Raw genomic sequence first — 17,186 nt, 5'->3', positions numbered from 1 at the left:
TACAAATCACTATAGCCCTCATTGGCTAATGCAGGGTAGCTAGTGACATGAGCGTGTCCTGACTCACTAGGAAAAATAGGGGCCCGAAATATTGTGGGGCTAACATGCACAACGTATTGCTCTCGGGCTTGGGCGGACGTTTGGGACTCGACATAGTTCCTAGTTCGCTCCATTTTGTCTTCCTCAGATGGTCCTGCCTCATCTACTACAGCACAATGTTCCATTGCGTCAGCCGCTTCCCACACGGCCGCTTCAGCTGCAGCAGCCGCTGCCTCTTTTTTCATAGCGAGCTTTTCTAACTCAGCATCTCTTTTTGCCTTTTCCAGCTTTGCTTCAGATTCTTTAGCTGCGATCTCCTTCTGATATTCAGCTTCCTTAGTAGCTCTCTCTATTTTAGCTTGAGCTTCTTGGTCTGCGAATGCAAGGCGTGCTTTAGCTGCTTCCGCTTTAGCACGTGCTCGTGTCAACGAGCTAGTCGACGATGCTGATGACCGTGAACTTTTCCTACTCACCACTGACATCTTGTCGCTTTGCTTTGCATCCATCTTCCCACGTTGTATAGAGCCAGTGTTCTCTGTTTTTTCACTGTGTTGTCCTCACTCCAGTGTAGCAACTGGAGCTATACAACCAGATAAACTCGTGTTTGCGAGAAATGATGAGGAGTCGTAGCAAGCTGTTTTTTGTCCTCTTTTACTGTGGCTCTTTACCATCTCACACAGACAGAGTGAAAACTGTAATAAACGATACAAAAAACCGTTAGATTCACGACGTGAGCTTATTCACAAGCCTAACTCAATGTACATACCCATTTTAATTATTGTTTTTAATTACAACAGAATATTATCTTTGTAAATATGTATTTCAACATTAACTTATTATATTTATTATTATTTATTCATTATCTACCATGAAATTACTTACAACATTGCCTCTATGGCGTTCCCAACGCAGGAGATGTGGATATAAAGAAAAACATGCCAACAGATCAGCCTGCTTCCATGCGGCAGTTAGCGGTTAGCAAGGGAAGCACTCAACAAACCCTATCAAAATAAAAGCTCACTCTTCAGAATAAAAGTCTAAATGTCTTAAAGGACAACACAGTGTCTAAAAACAAGCTGCTTTTTTATGTGATGAGTCTTATTTTAAGTCTATAATGATATTTGTTTTGACTAGAAATAAGACAAATATTCTTGGAAAGATTTTGAGCTTTTGCAGTGTGTGTGTGCGTGTGTGTGTTACCGGCGCAGTGTGTTGAGAGTGCTCATGTTGGCGTATGTGTAGTAGAGGTAGTAGGAATACGGAGGGTTTTCCTCCTCGTTCCAGTCGGCCGGCAGAGGACTGTCCAGGTTGAAGATGTGCTGCTCCGGTTTGGACTCGTCGTCCACGCTGTCGAAGCCCACCACCTAACACACACACACACACACACACACCGTCAGTCAGTCTGGTGCTCTGAAGGCGTGCGTCTGTGTGTGAGCGACCGTCCTGACATACAGCGAGCGAAGCGGCAAAGAAAACTCGCGCGAAGGTGTCCTGGTATGCAGCGTGACGATTTTGTGGCGAGTCTATTCTATTGGTTTAGAATCCAAACCAATCAAATAATCGATGGACGTAGCTACACAAACTTGCGGCGCTATTCTGAGATTCCTGGCATTTCCTGGTTGCCGTTTCTCACATCTTGGAGTGTTTTTTCCTCTCATATTCTCCTCTCTCTGATAACTAGCTCGTCAACAGGAAGCAGTGTGGACTTATCAACCAATAAGAAGTGTTTAGGGGCGGGACACCGCCGCCAAATGTCGTCCAGATAGAGACAACGCGAGCGATAATTTCAGGGTTGAGCGACATCAAAGATGTTCAATCAAACCCACATAGTTTGAAACAACGTTCAAAACACACACAGCCAGTGTCACAACTAAGTGTAAAGGAAATTTGCTCCGACGTTTGTTGTGGGAGTCTGTGGAAGCTGCGACCGGACAACTCTGGCAGCTGGACACATAGAGAGCCTAAGCGGAAGCAAGTAACGGCGCCATGGGACCTCAACTCTGAAAAACTCGCCAATCAAATGAATGAGACTGAAAATTTTATTTCGTGATCCGATTGAATTGCGCCATGAGAAAAAAATATGTCCTCTACCTGTTTAAAACATCACGTTTCATGCCGAGAAATCAGCCGTTTATCATAAAACGGCAACAGAAGAATGTATTTTGTGTAAAGACCGCTCTACGGACTACAGATCTGTGTCCCACAGAAAATATGTCACCAACTGACACGGGAAAGGGCGGCATTTGGTGTGTGACGTCACCTACGCGACTTGTAGTCTTTCTGCTTACAGATTCTTCTGAATTTTATTCTACAATAGCTTTACAACAAACTGCTGATTTCTCGGGATGAAACGTGATGTTTTAAACAGGTAGAAGACATATTTTTTTCTCATGGCGCAATTCAAACGGACCACGAAATAACATTTTCAGTCCCGTTCATTTGAATGGCGAGTTTTTCAGAGTTGAGGTCCCATGGTGACCGTTACTTCCTGCTTCCGCTTAGGCTCTCTATTTATTGAGGCTGCTGCACTACTGCATTTATTTGGTAGCTACGGTAACTACACCGGTCACTACTTCATTTATTTGGTAGCTACACCGGTCACTACTGCATTTATTAGGTAGCTACACCGGTCACTACTGCATTTATTTGGTAGCTACACCGGTCACTACTGCATTTATTTGGTAGCTACACCGGTCACTACTGCATTTATTTAGTAGCTACACCGGTCACTACTGCATTTATTTGGTAGCTACACCGGTCACTACTGCATTTATTTGGTAGCTACACCGGTCACTACTGCATTTATTTGGTAGCTACACCGGTCACTACTTCATTTATTTGGTAGCTACACCGGTCACTACTTCATTTATTTGGTAGCTACACCGGTCACTACTGCATTTATTTGGTAGCTACACCGGTCACTACTGCATTTATTTGGTAGCTACACCGGTCACTACTTCATTTATTTGGTAGCTACACCGGTCACTACTTCATTTATTTGGTAGCTACACCGGTCACTACTTCATTTATTTGGTAGCTACACCGGTCACTACTTCATTTATTTGGTAGCTACACCGGTCACTACTTCATTTATTTGGTAGCTACACCGGTCACTACTGCATTTATTTGGTAGCTACACCGGTCACTACTTCATTTATTTGGTAGCTACACCGGTCACTACTTCATTTATTTGGTAGCTACACCGGTCACTACTGCATTTATTTGGTAGCTACACCGGTCACTACTTCATTTATTTGGTAGCTACACCGGTCACTACTGCATTTATTTGGTAGCTACACCGGTCACTACTGCATTTATTTGGTAGCTACACCGGTCACTACTTCATTTATTTGGTAGCTACACCGGTCACTACTTCATTTATTTGGTAGCTACACCGGTCACTACTTCATTTATTTGGTAGCTACACCGGTCACTACTTCATTTATTTGGTAGCTACACCGGTCACTACTGCATTTATTTGGTAGCTACACCGGTCACTACTTCATTTATTTGGTAGCTACACCGGTCACTACTTCATTTATTTGGTAGCTACACCGGTCACTACTTCATTTATTTGGTAGCTACACCGGTCACTACTTCATTTATTTGGTAGCTACACCGGTCACTACTTCATTTATTTGGTAGCTACACCGGTCACTACTGCATTTATTTGGTAGCTACACCGGTCACTACTTCATTTATTTGGTAGCTACACCGGTCACTACTTCATTTATTTGGTAGCTACACCGGTCACTACTTCATTTATTTGGTAGCTACACCGGTCACTACTGCATTTATTTGGTAGCTACACCGGTCACTACTTCATTTATTTGGTAGCTACACCGGTCACTACTTCATTTATTTGGTAGCTACACCGGTCACTACTTCATTTATTTGGTAGCTACACCGGTCACTACTTCATTTATTTGGTAGCTACACCGGTCACTACTGCATTTATTTGGTAGCTACACCGGTCACTACTTCATTTATTTGGTAGCTACACCGGTCACTACTTCATTTATTTGGTAGCTACACCGGTCACTACTGCATTTATTTGGTAGCTACACCGGTCACTACTTCATTTATTTGGTAGCTACACCGGTCGCTCTGGGTCGCTGTGGTAACGGCGATCCGTGACTGCAATGCATGATGGGATATCTTGCTCCATCGGATGTTCACTACATTTGGCGGTGAATTATGGGATAGATTCAGTCACTATATAGTGAACATTAACAATCACTAAACATTCAGACACCACTACAAAATGGCCTGGTCACTATATAGTGAGTAGGGGGGATTTCAGACACAGCCCATGACTCACGTGCTGCAGGAAGAGGTGCAGCTTGGGGTGTGTGTGTATGTGTGTGAGTGTGTGTGTGTGTGTGTGTGTCTGTGTGTGTAACTCACGTGCTGCAGGAAGAGGTGCAGCTCGGGGTGACTCCCTGGATCCACCGAGACCTCGAACAGCGGCAGGAAGATGTTCTCCAGCATCTCCTGGAAGTTGGCCAGCTGCTTCTTGGTGTGGTACACGTCACTGGAGACAAAGACGGGGTTAGGGACACGTTACAGGGACACATTACAGGGACACGTTACAGGGACACGTTACAGAGACACGTTACAGAGACACGTTAGAGCTCATTCTAGTTCACAGACTGGTTGTTCTGCATTAAAGGGGACATATTCAGCTCATTTCTGCTTCTTGACATGGTACCTTGATGTCTAAAAGTAATGGCAAGGCAAGGCCATTTTACATTAGTATAGCCCGTTTTTACCACCAGTTTGTCTCAAAGGGCTTTACATCCCATCATAACAACATCCTCTGCCCTTAGACCCTCACATCCACTGAGGAAAAACTCCATGGAAAACCCTTTTAACAGGGAAAACCAGGAGAAAGCTCAGGGTGAGCAACAGAGGAGGGATCCCTCACCCAGGACGGACAGACGGGACAGAGATGTTGTTACAGACAAGAAAACAGTTTACAGTTTGTCACAGAATGTGCGAAATATGGAAATGTTAGCAGGAGTTGGGGAGGAGGAGGTTGTGGGTTCAAGTCCCAGTAAAGGTGATGATGATGATGTCATATCCAGATGTTGTCAACTAGTAGGGGAGACCGGGGTTGGTTGGCTACAGGGGTTGGTTGGCACACCCCTGTTTTCTGGCCTCCTGTTGGTCACAGACTCACAAATGTGACATCAAAATGATCATCTGTTTGAGCTGCACTTGTCTAGTTTGTTAAAACATCTGAAACTCACTCACTTTTTTGCTGAGGGCAAAATATCAGTTTTTTAGTACCAAAAGTAAAAAATTGCCCCCCGCACTTAAAGTGATATAAAATTGCTTTGGATAAAGATATTGGAAATGTGTTACTTCCAGTTTGTAGAGATAAGAGTCAGCTTCAATTTGATATGAAACTTGAAAGTCTTTGATGAGTGATGTTACCTGGGCAACATCATATATTCACAAAAGTGGGTTCGTTTTGGTCGGGGTTGGTTGGCACACTCATGTCGGGGTTGGTTGGCACACACAAACCAACCCCAAAATGCAGTATACATATATTAAATGTGATTAAACATAATTTCATACAATTCAGTGCACTGAGTGCAAGAAATGGGCACATCCTCTGCCCTTAGACCCTCACATCCACTGAGGAAAAACTCCATGGAAAACCCTTTTAACAGGGAAAACCAGGAGAAAGCTCAGGGTGAGCAACAGAGGAGGGATCATCACCCAGGACGGACAGACAGGACAGAGATGTTGTTACAGACAAGAAAACTGTTTATAGTTTATGACAATGTGGGAAACATGGAAATGTTAAGGAGAGCTGATGGAGGAAGCTTCTGGTGGGAGGAGAGGCAGGGAGAGCAGACCAGCTTAATGGGAGGACTGGATGGCAGACTGGTTAATGGGAAGGGAGACAATAGATGAATATATTATATATATATATAAATATTATATTATATAAATGCCCCTAACCCACTTACTAGAGGCGTGGCACCTGGATGAGCCAGCGCACGTTGTCGGAGTAGACGCGGTGTTTGACGGCCCACTGGGCCAGCTTGTCCCACTCGTCCCGGGAGCGTCCGTAGATGGACAGACGCAGCTCAGAGTTCTGGTACTTACTCTCCTCCAGGTCGAACATCACCTCCTGCTCAGAGTCAGAGAGACAAAGGACACGCTGACCCATCCGTCTGTCTGGACGCGTCAGAGACTAAAGGACACGCTGACGATCCGTTAAAGACTACAGATGAGTGAGCGTTGTCTCACCTTGATGATGTGAGCAAAGTATTTTCCCTCCACGTGGTTGTCGGTCTTGATGAAGATCTCTCTGAGGATGGATTCTCCGATGGGGTTGTACTTGGCGTTGAACTTGTCAAACCTGTGGAAGGTGTTACGGTCCTGAAGAGACGGAGATAGGCAAGGCAAGGCAAGGCAATTTTATTTGTATAGCCCGTTTTTACAAACAGTTTGTCTCAAAGGGCTTTACATGGCATCGTAACAACATCCTCTGTCCTTAGACCCTCACATCGACTGAGGAAAAACTCCATGAGATAGACAGCCGGTTCATCTCACACTGCAAAAACTCTACATCTCTTGTCAAAATGTCTCATTTCTAGTCAAAACTAATCTCTTTCCACTTAAAATAAGACTCATCACCTAAAAATGAAAGTGAAAGCAAGTTTTTTGTGCTTGTTATAAGAAAGAAAAACTTGCTCCACTATCAGATTTTTCTACTTATTTCAAGTGAAAATCTGCTTGAAAGAAGTAAAAAGTGTCTAAAAACAAGCTGCTTTTTATGTGATGAGTCTTATTTTAAGTAGAATGAGATTTGTCTTGACTAGAAATGAGACAAATAGTCTTGGTAAGATGTAGAGTTTTTACAGTGCATTTAAAACCTCTAACACATGTAGGCTATTCATCAGTATCTCTTGTAATGAACAAAACTGCATAAACTAAAACTAGATTTTTCTGCAGCTTGGTTTCTGACCGCGTGCATGTCCAGAGTGTCGACGCTCAGGTCGAAGGCCGTGAGGTTCATGTTCTCGAACACGTCCTTCAGCGTCTGGCCGCGGCCGCGCTCGATGTGCACGATCTCCTCCGGGTACTTCTTCATGGCTCTCTTGATGAAGCGCAGCAGGTGCTTCTGGTTCATGCAGGACGAGGCGTGGATGTGTGTGTCCACCTAGAGACGACACGGCAACGAGACGGTGGAGCAGGGTTTCATTCACATGGTCACATGGTGATTAATACAGAGGTTTTGTAGCGGTGGTAGGGTCAGAGGTGAAGGATGAATGAATGAATTTATTTATTTCGGTAGCCTATATATCAAGCTTATACAGAAAAGGGTGTAGGTTGAAGCCAAAGCGTATATACCCCGACCCCTTTTACCTTAAAAAATGATACGCATTAATACAAAAGCATCAGATCACAGACATTTGAAACTACTCAGTACACTTAGATTTCTGATCACAACAAAATAAAGAATAGTACACAGCGCATAACCCAAACTAGTACAAAATCATTGAACTTAATTTTCCATACTGTAACAAGAAATTATGTTGTTCTTATAAAGTCTTTTAAAGCCGACTAGAGTACAGCAGAATTTAATATTTTCAGGACAATTATTCCAGATGTTAACCCCTCTAACAGAAAGACAGTGATTTTTTACAGTAGTTCGAGTCTTTGGTTTCTCCAATGATAGTGGTCTTCTCAGGTTCTAACTGGAATCCTTCATTTTAAACAGATTCTGGATATCTGGAGGTCAGAAGAAGTTAATTTTTTGCTTTGTACATGGTTTGTATTGTAATGTAATCTAGTTGATTACAGTCCCTGAATTTCAAAATGTTCAGGCGACTAACCAGTGGGTTGGTCGGCTCACGGAAAGGTTTGATGATTCTCACAGCCTTTTTTTTGCAATAAAACAATATAATTTGTGTTTAGGTGTAGGTCAGAGGTCAAAGGTCAGAGGTCAGAGGTCAGAGGTCAGAGGTCACTAGCAGCACCTTGCGGATGTTGTAGAAGTCTCGGTGAGGAACCTTCTTCTGCGCCGCCAGCTCCTTCATCTCGTTGAGGAGGATGTGCATCTGGAACTTAGAGCTCAGGTACTGGAGCCGCCGGTAGCAGAACGACTTCCTGTCAGGAAGAACCAGAGGAACCAGAGGAACCAGAAACTCAATATCTTACCAAGAATATTTGTCTTATTTCTAGTCAAAACAAATCTCATTCTACTTAAAATAAGACTCATCACATTAAAAAGCAGCTTGTTTTTAGACACTTTTTACTTCTTTCAAGCAGATTTTCACTTGAAATAAGTAGAAAAATCTGATAGTGGAGCAAGTTTTTCTTCCTTACTACAAACACAAAAAGCTTTCACTGGCAGATTTTTCTACTTATTTCAAGTGAAAATGAGTTTGAAACAAGTGAAAATGATCTAAAAACAAGTTAATTTTTAATGTGATGAGTCGTATTTTAAGTGGAAAGAGATTAGTTTTGACTAGAAATGAGACATTTTGACAAAAAATAAGACAAATAATCTTGGAAAGACTCTGGGTTTTTGCAGTGCAGCAACACTCACACTGGGCCGTTGATGATGAGCGCCATCATGACGTTCATGTCGGCGATGTATTCCTTCAGGTCGGGGTAGGGCAGGTCCAGCTCCGAGCTCCTAGACACAGAGACAGAGACAGAAGAACAATGAGCTGCAGACGGACGAGGACGGACGAGTCAATTCAATTCAATTCAACTGGCTTTATTGGCATGACATACATTGTATGCCAAAGCAAGCGTTTGGAATTAAAGAAAAATAATAATAATCATGACAATGAAGGAAAACAACATTTACAGTATAGTGTTGTCATTACTGAAGAAAGACATATAATCATTGTAAGTACAATAAACAAAACATGACAGGCAGAGACATAGACTGCTGCTAGTTTATTAGTCTTTGGTTCTTCCCCCAGCAGGATGGGAAGTTTTTCTTCATCTGATCATTTTAAAAAACCTTTTGTTATAGATTCAAATTTTAGGAAATATGTTTCTCTAATATTTATATATTTTTCACATGTGGTGAGGAAGTGTAGTTGTGTTTCTGGTTGGTGAAGGCTGCAGTGACAGCACAGCCTCGGCTCTGCAGGGAGCCGAGGCTGTATTCACTCAGTCTGGACTTTGTCAGGGTTCGTTCTAGTTGCTGATCAGTCACCGTGCTCAAATAATCTGCTGTGGTGTAGTAACTGTTGGTTTAGGGCCAGATAGCACTGTGTTCTGCTCTGTGTTTTTGTTTGTGTTTGCCAATAAGTGATGTAGTGTTGTTTCAGCTGTTTAGTAATGTGGTTGGGTCTGATTGGTGAGGTGTTGTGTTCCGTCCTGCAGAGAGACAGAGAGACTCCTACTTGTCCATGTTGGTCCTCTTGGTGTAGACGTGGACGACTCCGTCCACCATCTTGCAGCCGTAGCCGGTGTCTGGGGGCATGCTCCTGGGGTCCTGGTTGTCATAGGGATGAGTCTCTGAGACCGGCGGGTGGACCGGGGCGTCTGGAAGACAGGACGGGACGGCGTGGACGTTAATTCACTTTACCACATGAGGAGACACAGAAGGAGCCGAGGCTTCTCCGTTTGAGTCAATACAACATTTAACAACAACTGTTGAGGGAGTGAAACTACACACGTGTTGTTACATTGATCAGATTTCAGTCTGAAGGAACATTTTTATTTCTCTTGCACTTTAGAACTGATGGTGTGAATTCAGTCAAATGTGTCGTGATTAGTTTTGTAAAAAGCTGAAAGGTTGTAAAGAGCAGTTATTCATATATTTATGGATGTATACAACTCAGAGAGTAACAAAGGAGAAGGAAGTTACACCACGACACCAGCTGGTGGAGTAAGGACACGACTACAGACTGTGTGAAACATGGATGGGAGAGGGAATCGAACATGTTGAAGAAACTCTGTTTGTTTTTTATAACCCCCCAGCAGAGGTCCAGACAGCCTGGTTCTGACTGGCTGTAGAGACCATGTGGAGACCATGTGGAGACCATGTGGAGACCATGTGGAGACCATGTGGAGACCATGTGGAGAGGTCTTGACTGATCAGGACAATGCTTTTTGGTCTTGCCCCCCCCCATCCAGATTTTCTGGAGGGAAGTGGCAAAAATCATTTCAAAGGTTCTGTGTTTCAGTATCAACGTATCATTCACAACTCTCCATCTTGGAAACAAGCCGGATGGACTGAGTAAACCTGAGATTTATCTTCTTAGTGTCTGGCTGTCTGTAAGTAAGAAGGCCGTCACAAAATGATGGCCCCAGAAAAATGCTCTAATGTATATTTTATACCATTTTCCTTATTTCTTAGGGAAAGGGAACCCCTTATATATACATTTTTTCCTTTTTTTTATTTATTTTTTTTGGAAACAGAAAACGTGTGTGTTTCTCTGATAAAATGAGTTATTCTTGCCGTCTTCATTGTTGTATATTTTTTCTGCATCTCATATGGTCGACCTGTGTCTTTGATATTTGCCAATTGATATTTATAGATCTTGTTTTTACTGTGGATTTCTCTTTCGTCACCAGTGTTGCTTACTTATCCTGTGAAACTACTTAAAGAACACCTGAAAGCAACGGCCCTAACTGACCTGACGAAGAGCTAAACGCTCCAAACGTTGTCGTTGTCTCAGTTTTATTATGTCGTCCTGACCTCCAATACATGATTTAATACTTTGGGAGCATAGAGTGTGGCGAGTCCAGAAAAACACCCCCACTACAGATACTTAATGTTGTAAAACAACTGCATGTCCTCGAGCAGATGACTCTGTTTATGAGGTGTTGTGTAATTGCTTAGTGTTTTTTATTTATCTTTTGTTTTCCCTTTTCAGTCTCTGTACTAAAAGGAGAATTATCTCTAAATAAAGAGTTGAGAAGAAAGTGGTGTTTGTTGCAGCCAACGCTCCCATCCCTCTGTGTGACGTAGAGACAGATGATCTAACCGTCTGCAGGCTGCAGCTCTAGTGGTCTGGACGTTTCTCTACGTTGTGATGAACAGCTGAGTGATGAGTTGTAGCTGAGTGAATGTGTGTGTTGAACAGCTGAGTGATGAGTTGTAGCTGAGTGAATGTGTGCTCGGCCAACGTACCGGCGTCCACGGGCGTCTCTGGGATGTCTGGGAAGACGCCGACGTCCTGCAGCTTGGTGCCGAGGTCCTGCAGCGCGTGCATGGTGGTCTTACAGAAGCTCTGCATGGAGCGGTGGATGTACTTCTCCCTGATGAACAAGGCCTTCACCACACACTGAGCCGCGTCCACCAGGTCCGTGAAGGGAACCTACACACACCAGGACATGGACAGACCATAATATAATACATCCATGGGACAGACGAGGACAGACATGTGATCGTGTGAATTCATGTGTGGGTGATTGTGTGATTAAAATACAGAATAAATAGAATAAATACTAATAAATATGTTAGTGAAAGTTTCATTTCATTTCATTTTGATTTATTCCATTCATGGTTCACATACTTCACATGGTTGCACATATTCACATAATGTAGCTGCACATTGTCACCATGAATGAAGAGGAGCAGGATGAAGAAAACTTATAGTAGCTGCTCCTCTCTGTTGTTATAATTACATTGGCTTAGTATCAACACCAATATTATACTCTATTTCAAAATATTAAAGATGATAAAACATAGTAGTGACAAGAAAACAAACAAAACACCGCTCGTCTATCTTTTTCTCTTTCTCCTTTTTCTTTTTTGTAGACACTTATCTTTTCTTTTTTAAACATTTTCTTGAACTGAGTTATACTTGTACAACTTTTCAGTTCCTTGCTTTGTGAATGCCATAGTTTTACACCTGCAACAGAAATACACATTTGTTTTAAGCTTAACCTTGCAAATGTAGGTTTGAAATCAAGCTTCAGTCTGTTTTATCCTCTTCCTCCAGTTTGAACAAGTTTTGTAAATGTTCTGGTAATGATGATGAAATAAGATTAAAAAGAGTTAAAAAAGTCATTACAAGTGTTTGAGGTGTTAAAAAGATGTGTTCAAGAGTTAAAAACCATTACAATTCATTTGAGGTGATAAAAACATGTCATTAGAGTGCACTTTGGATGTGTTTTCCATGATGGATTAGTTCTGCCTACAGGCCTGAAGGGGGCGCTCTCGCTGCTCCATGCTTCACTTGTAATCAAGCTAGCAGAGGGTTCAACACATAGACATATAGACATGTATACATGTATATATGTCTATGTGTTGAACCATAGACATATATACATGTATATACAGTATGTCTATGGTTCACCACACAGACATGTATACATGTGTATATGTCTATGGTTCAACACATAGACATATATACATATACACATGTATATATGTCTATGTGTTGAACCATAGACATGTATACATGTATATACAGTATGTCTATGGTTCACCACACAGACATATATACATATATACATGTGTATATGTCTATGGTTCAACACCGTGTCTGTTTCCCTCTTCAGGGCCGTTCCACTCACCCCACACTTCTCCTCTCCAGAGATGGAGACCCGCTGGTATTCCCGCTCCATGGGCATCTGCCTCCCCTTGAAGCCCATGTCCACCGTGTCCACGCTCTGCTCCTTCATCAGCCTTCACACAGACACACGGACAACATGAGGCTCTGTTCACTACTAATATAATAAAGTTTAGATTGATTGATTGATCGATCAGCAGCGACTCTTTCAGCTCGCATCCTGCTGCTTCTCTCAGGTTGGAGGTTAGAGGCAGAACGTTAGTGCTGTGTTACTCTGAGCTGCTCAGAGCTACGCTACGGAGGCTCATTATGGGATTTCTTGGTTTGCCTCATCAAACTCATCAAATACACAATCCAACAACTCCACAACGCTCTGGTGGACAAGTTGTGACCTGCACATTCACCACGCTATGAGATAATAACACAACGTTACCACACAGAGTTGTTTTAGAGGGAAATTCATGTAAAACAGCTGATGCGTGTTGCCTTCAGGGACAGTTTTTCATCAACAGTCTTTGTATTTCCCTCTAAAACAACTCTGTGTGGTAACGTATTTGATGAGTTTGATGAGGGAAACCAAGAAATCCCATAATGAGCCTCCATAGCGTAGCTCTGAGCAGCTCACGGTTCTGCTCCACCGTTCTAAAAACAGCTTGCACCGACAATTAAAGGTAACGATCCTACTGCTATGACTATAGGGATTATGGTGATGGGCCAATTTGACTAAATGTTGAACTATCCCTTTAAGGGTTCAGTCTAAACTCTGGAGGGTTGAATAGTTCTGCAGCTTGACCAGCAGGGGGAGGAAGTGGGCTGAGAAGCTCTGGAGGAAACTGCTGACAGCAGCTAAACTCTGAGTCTGAACAGCCAATGAGACGTCACCGTGTGTTTCTGAGCCACGAAGCCACGAAGCACAACAACAACAATAGAGACACATTTAAAGAACACAACAACAACAACACAGAAACAGACAAACAGACCAACGAGGCAGAGCGACTCACTCCAGGTCTGGAGCGCTGTCGATCTTCATGAAGTCCTGTTTGGCTCGCACCAAGATCTCTGGCTCAAGCCTGCAGAGCAGAGCAGAGGGGGGTGCAGCGGAGTGGGGGGGGGGGGGGGGGCAGAGGAAAGACATGAAGCACAGGGAGAGAGACCAGATATATGCAACAGCACACACACACACACACACACACACACACACACACACACATATATATGCTTGTCCACACAAAGAGAAAAACACCAGAATCAGTCAGTGAGTTGGTGGAGCTCAGAGCTCCTCTGATTGGCTTAGTGCTGCAGACGCCTCCGAACCAAAAAGTAGCAGTATACTTGGAGTCGCAATACATACTGGGGAACATGGGACCCTTTTTCTGAAAACACTGTTGCTGGTCGATGGACTCTCTCTCTCTATCTGGCCTGTCTAGCCTCCACCTGGTCTTAACCAACTCCTTTCTTCATGGCCTAAACCCAGCCAATGGGACAATTACACTTCTCACTCAAAGTCTCACAACACTCAGAAACAGGCAAAAATCTGGGGCGGTGTTTAGCTCAGTTGGTAGAGCACCGCCCCATGTGTAGAGGCTATAGTCCTCACTGCAGGCGGCCCCGGTTCGAGTCCCGTGTCGGACGGCCCTATCCCGCGTGTCATTCCTCCCATCTCTCTGCCTCCCATTTCCTGTCACACTCTCAACTGTCCTATCTAATAATAAAAGGCATGAAAAGCCAAAAAAAAAAAAAGAAACAGGCAAAAATCTGCAAAGTCACAACTCCACTTCCAGGTAAGGGACCAAAAACTGCATGTTCCCCAAAGGGTCCTTTTGGGGAAAAGTGTTCCCCGGTCCCATACAAAGTGGGGAACATAGGGATGACCCCCGTGTGTGTGTGTGTGTGTGTGTGTGTGTCCCTACTTGATGTCCTGGCTGATCTGCCTCTCCAGCCGGTGCCGGCGCTCCTCCAGCTGCTCGATGGGACTGTCCTCAGGGAACTCGTAGGGAGCGCTGCGCATCTCGCTGTCCGCCATGCTGCGACTGAACAGCTCCTGGTGGCGCACACACACCACCATTACACACACACCACCATTACACACACACCACCATTACACATCATACACAACATACATTATTATTATTATTATTAGTAGTAGTAGTAGTAGCAGTATTTATTTCCATGTGGACAAAGGAAAGTCACAGAGACGAACACAAAGTCGCCTGTTCAAAGAAAACCAGTTCAGTGCACTGCAAAAACTCTACATCTTTCCAAGAATATTTGTCTCATTTCTTGTCAACATGTCTCATTTCTAGTCAAAACTAATCTCTTTCCACTTAAAATAAGACTCATCACCTAAAAATTAACTTGTTTTTAGATCATTTTCACTTGTTTCAAACTAATTTTCACTTGAAATAAGTAGAAAAATCTGCCAGTGAAAGCAAGTTTTTTGTGCTTGTAATAAGAAAGAAAAACTTGCTCCACTATCAGATTTTTCTACTTATTTCAAGTGAAAATCTGCTTGAAAGAAGTAAAAAGTGTCTAAAAACAAGCTGCTTTTAATGTGATGAGTCTTATTTTAAGTAGAATGAGATTTGTTTTGACTAGAAATAAGACAAATATTCTTGGTGAGATGTAGAGTTTTTGCAGTGAACTGGTTTCTGATGGTTTGTAACAGTTAATTTCCCCACGGGGACAAATAAAAACTACTACTACTAGATATGTGATAAAGTTTATCTAGACCAGCTGTGTCTAGTGTTTCTGAGTGTCTGCTCCTACCTCAGCGATCTCTTTGTACTTCTCCTCCATGGATGTGCGCAGGTCGATGTGAGTCAGAGAGACGGGCGTTCCGGGGAGGGATCGCTGCGGTCGGAGCGGTTTGGACCCGGACGCTCCACACAGGTCTGGGAGGAGAAGACACAAACACTCTCAATCACAAATGTTTCCTTCAGATTTACTTCGCTGGATCTAAAAGCCACGCGGTGGAATGAAAGAATCTAACCGGAGCATCGTTTAGTTTAGCACACTGCAAAAACTCAAACTCTTACCAAGAATATTTGTCTTATTTCTAGTCAAAACAATCTCATTCTACTTCAAATAAGACTCATCACATTAAAAGCAGCTTGTTTTTAGACACTTTTTACTTCTTTCAAGGAGATTTTCACCTAAAAAAAAATCTGATAGTGGAGCAAGTTTTTCTTTCTTATTACAAGCACAAAAAACTTGCTTTCACTGGCAGATTTTTCTACTTATTTCAAGTGAAAATTAGTTTGAAACAAGTGAAAATGATCTAAAAACAAGTTCATTTTTAGGTGATGAGTCTTATTTTAAGTGAAAGAGATTAGTTTTGACTAGAAATGAGACATTTTGACAAGAAATAAGACAAATATTCTTGGAAAGATTTTGAGTTTTTGCAGTGAACCTGGCAGCACTGAAACAGATTCTTCTCACATTTATGTAAATCACATCTATCATAACATCTCACCACAGGACAGTCTCCATCTACAAGTATGCTGATGACACAACCATAACTGGACTCATCACCAACTACAACGAAACTCATTACAGAGAGCAGGTGGCCCAAGCTGTAACTTGGTGCCAGGACAACAACCTCCAACTCAACACTTCCAAAACCAAAGAACTCATAACAGATTTTAGACAAACCACCTCCTCGTCTCTGGACAACCCATCACAATCACTGACTCCTACAAGCTCCTGGGCACTCATATCAGCAACACACTCAAATGGGACTATAACACAAGCCATGTAATAATAATAAAGGCCAACCAAAGACTAGTCCACCTCAGGCAGCTCAAGAAATACAAAGTCAAACGCAACCTCCTCCTCCAGTTGTACACAGCCGTCCTATCAGCATCCTCACAGCTCACATCTCAGTCTGGTACCAGTCTGGACACTCACTCACGCAGCAAACTCCAACGGATCAGAAAAAAAGCATCTCTAATCACAAACACACACCCCTCTTCCATCACTTGATTCACTTTACCATAAACGCACAATAACAAGACACATAAGATCATCTCTGTTTCAACTGTTGCCCTCTGGCAGACGCTTTAGGTCCAGTTCAACTAAAACCACCCGCTTCAAAAACAGCTTTTCCCCCACTGCCATCAGGCTACTGAACTCCACTCATCTCCAAACTCTGTCTGTGTTAAAGGGATAGTCTGTGGTCTAATGTTGATGTCTGCTCATGTATGTTAAATGTATAACTGATGTCTGTTGCCACACAGTACTATGTGCTGCTACTACTATGCTGTGCCGAAAGCAAATTCTGCCGACTTGTTGTGCAGTCCTTAATAAATGAATTGAATTGAATTGAAAATCACACAGATGAGTAGCTGGAATGAAATGTTGGTGACACCTGGTAGAAACCATTCCTCTCCACCGCTGTAGGAAGCACGGTGTTGAACCGTTCCTCTCCAGCGCTGTAGGAAGCACGGTGTTGAACCGTTCCTCTCCAGCGCTGTAGGAAGCACGGTGTTGAACCGTTCCTCTCCACCGCTGTAGGAAGCACGGTGTTGAACCGTTCCTCTCCAGCGCTGTAGGAAGACCGGTGTTGAACCGTTCCTCTCCAGCTGTAGGAAGCACGGTGTTGAACCGTTCCTCTCCAGCGCTGTAGGAAGCACGGTGTTG

The 17,186-nt window shown here is 43.1% G+C and overlaps 1 protein-coding gene across 4 annotated transcripts in view; it reads right to left on the bottom strand.

Annotated features, from left to right (window-relative positions):
- Positions 1 to 17,186, bottom strand: part of ampd2a (adenosine monophosphate deaminase 2a) — a 50,193-nt gene that overhangs the window by 9,243 nt on the left and 23,764 nt on the right. For 3 of the 4 annotated variants that reach the window (XM_085775507.1, XM_085775505.1, XM_085775508.1), the window contains exons 2-14: positions 15,315 to 15,439; positions 14,459 to 14,589; positions 13,550 to 13,618; positions 12,553 to 12,664; positions 11,162 to 11,348; positions 9,426 to 9,567; positions 8,612 to 8,701; positions 8,040 to 8,169; positions 7,025 to 7,219; positions 6,304 to 6,435; positions 6,021 to 6,184; positions 4,447 to 4,573; positions 1,240 to 1,403 (exon numbers count right to left, since the gene is read on the bottom strand). In XM_085775507.1, coding sequence (XP_085631633.1) covers positions 1,240 to 1,403; positions 4,447 to 4,573; positions 6,021 to 6,184; positions 6,304 to 6,435; positions 7,025 to 7,219; positions 8,040 to 8,169; positions 8,612 to 8,701; positions 9,426 to 9,567; positions 11,162 to 11,348; positions 12,553 to 12,664; positions 13,550 to 13,618; positions 14,459 to 14,589; positions 15,315 to 15,344 — 1,673 coding nt within the window. In that variant the 5' untranslated portion in view covers positions 15,345 to 15,439. The remainder of the gene's footprint in view (positions 1 to 1,239; positions 1,404 to 4,446; positions 4,574 to 6,020; positions 6,185 to 6,303; positions 6,436 to 7,024; positions 7,220 to 8,039; positions 8,170 to 8,611; positions 8,702 to 9,425; positions 9,568 to 11,161; positions 11,349 to 12,552; positions 12,665 to 13,549; positions 13,619 to 14,458; positions 14,590 to 15,314; positions 15,440 to 17,186) is intronic. The other variant, XM_085775506.1, reaches the window with a different exon arrangement.

This window comes from Trachurus japonicus, chromosome 5, assembly GCF_045865225.1.
Source record: "Trachurus japonicus isolate A0001 chromosome 5, Traja_1.0".
NCBI lineage: Eukaryota > Metazoa > Chordata > Actinopteri > Carangiformes > Carangidae > Trachurus > Trachurus japonicus.
This window is presented reverse-complemented; position numbering and strand designations above follow the sequence as displayed.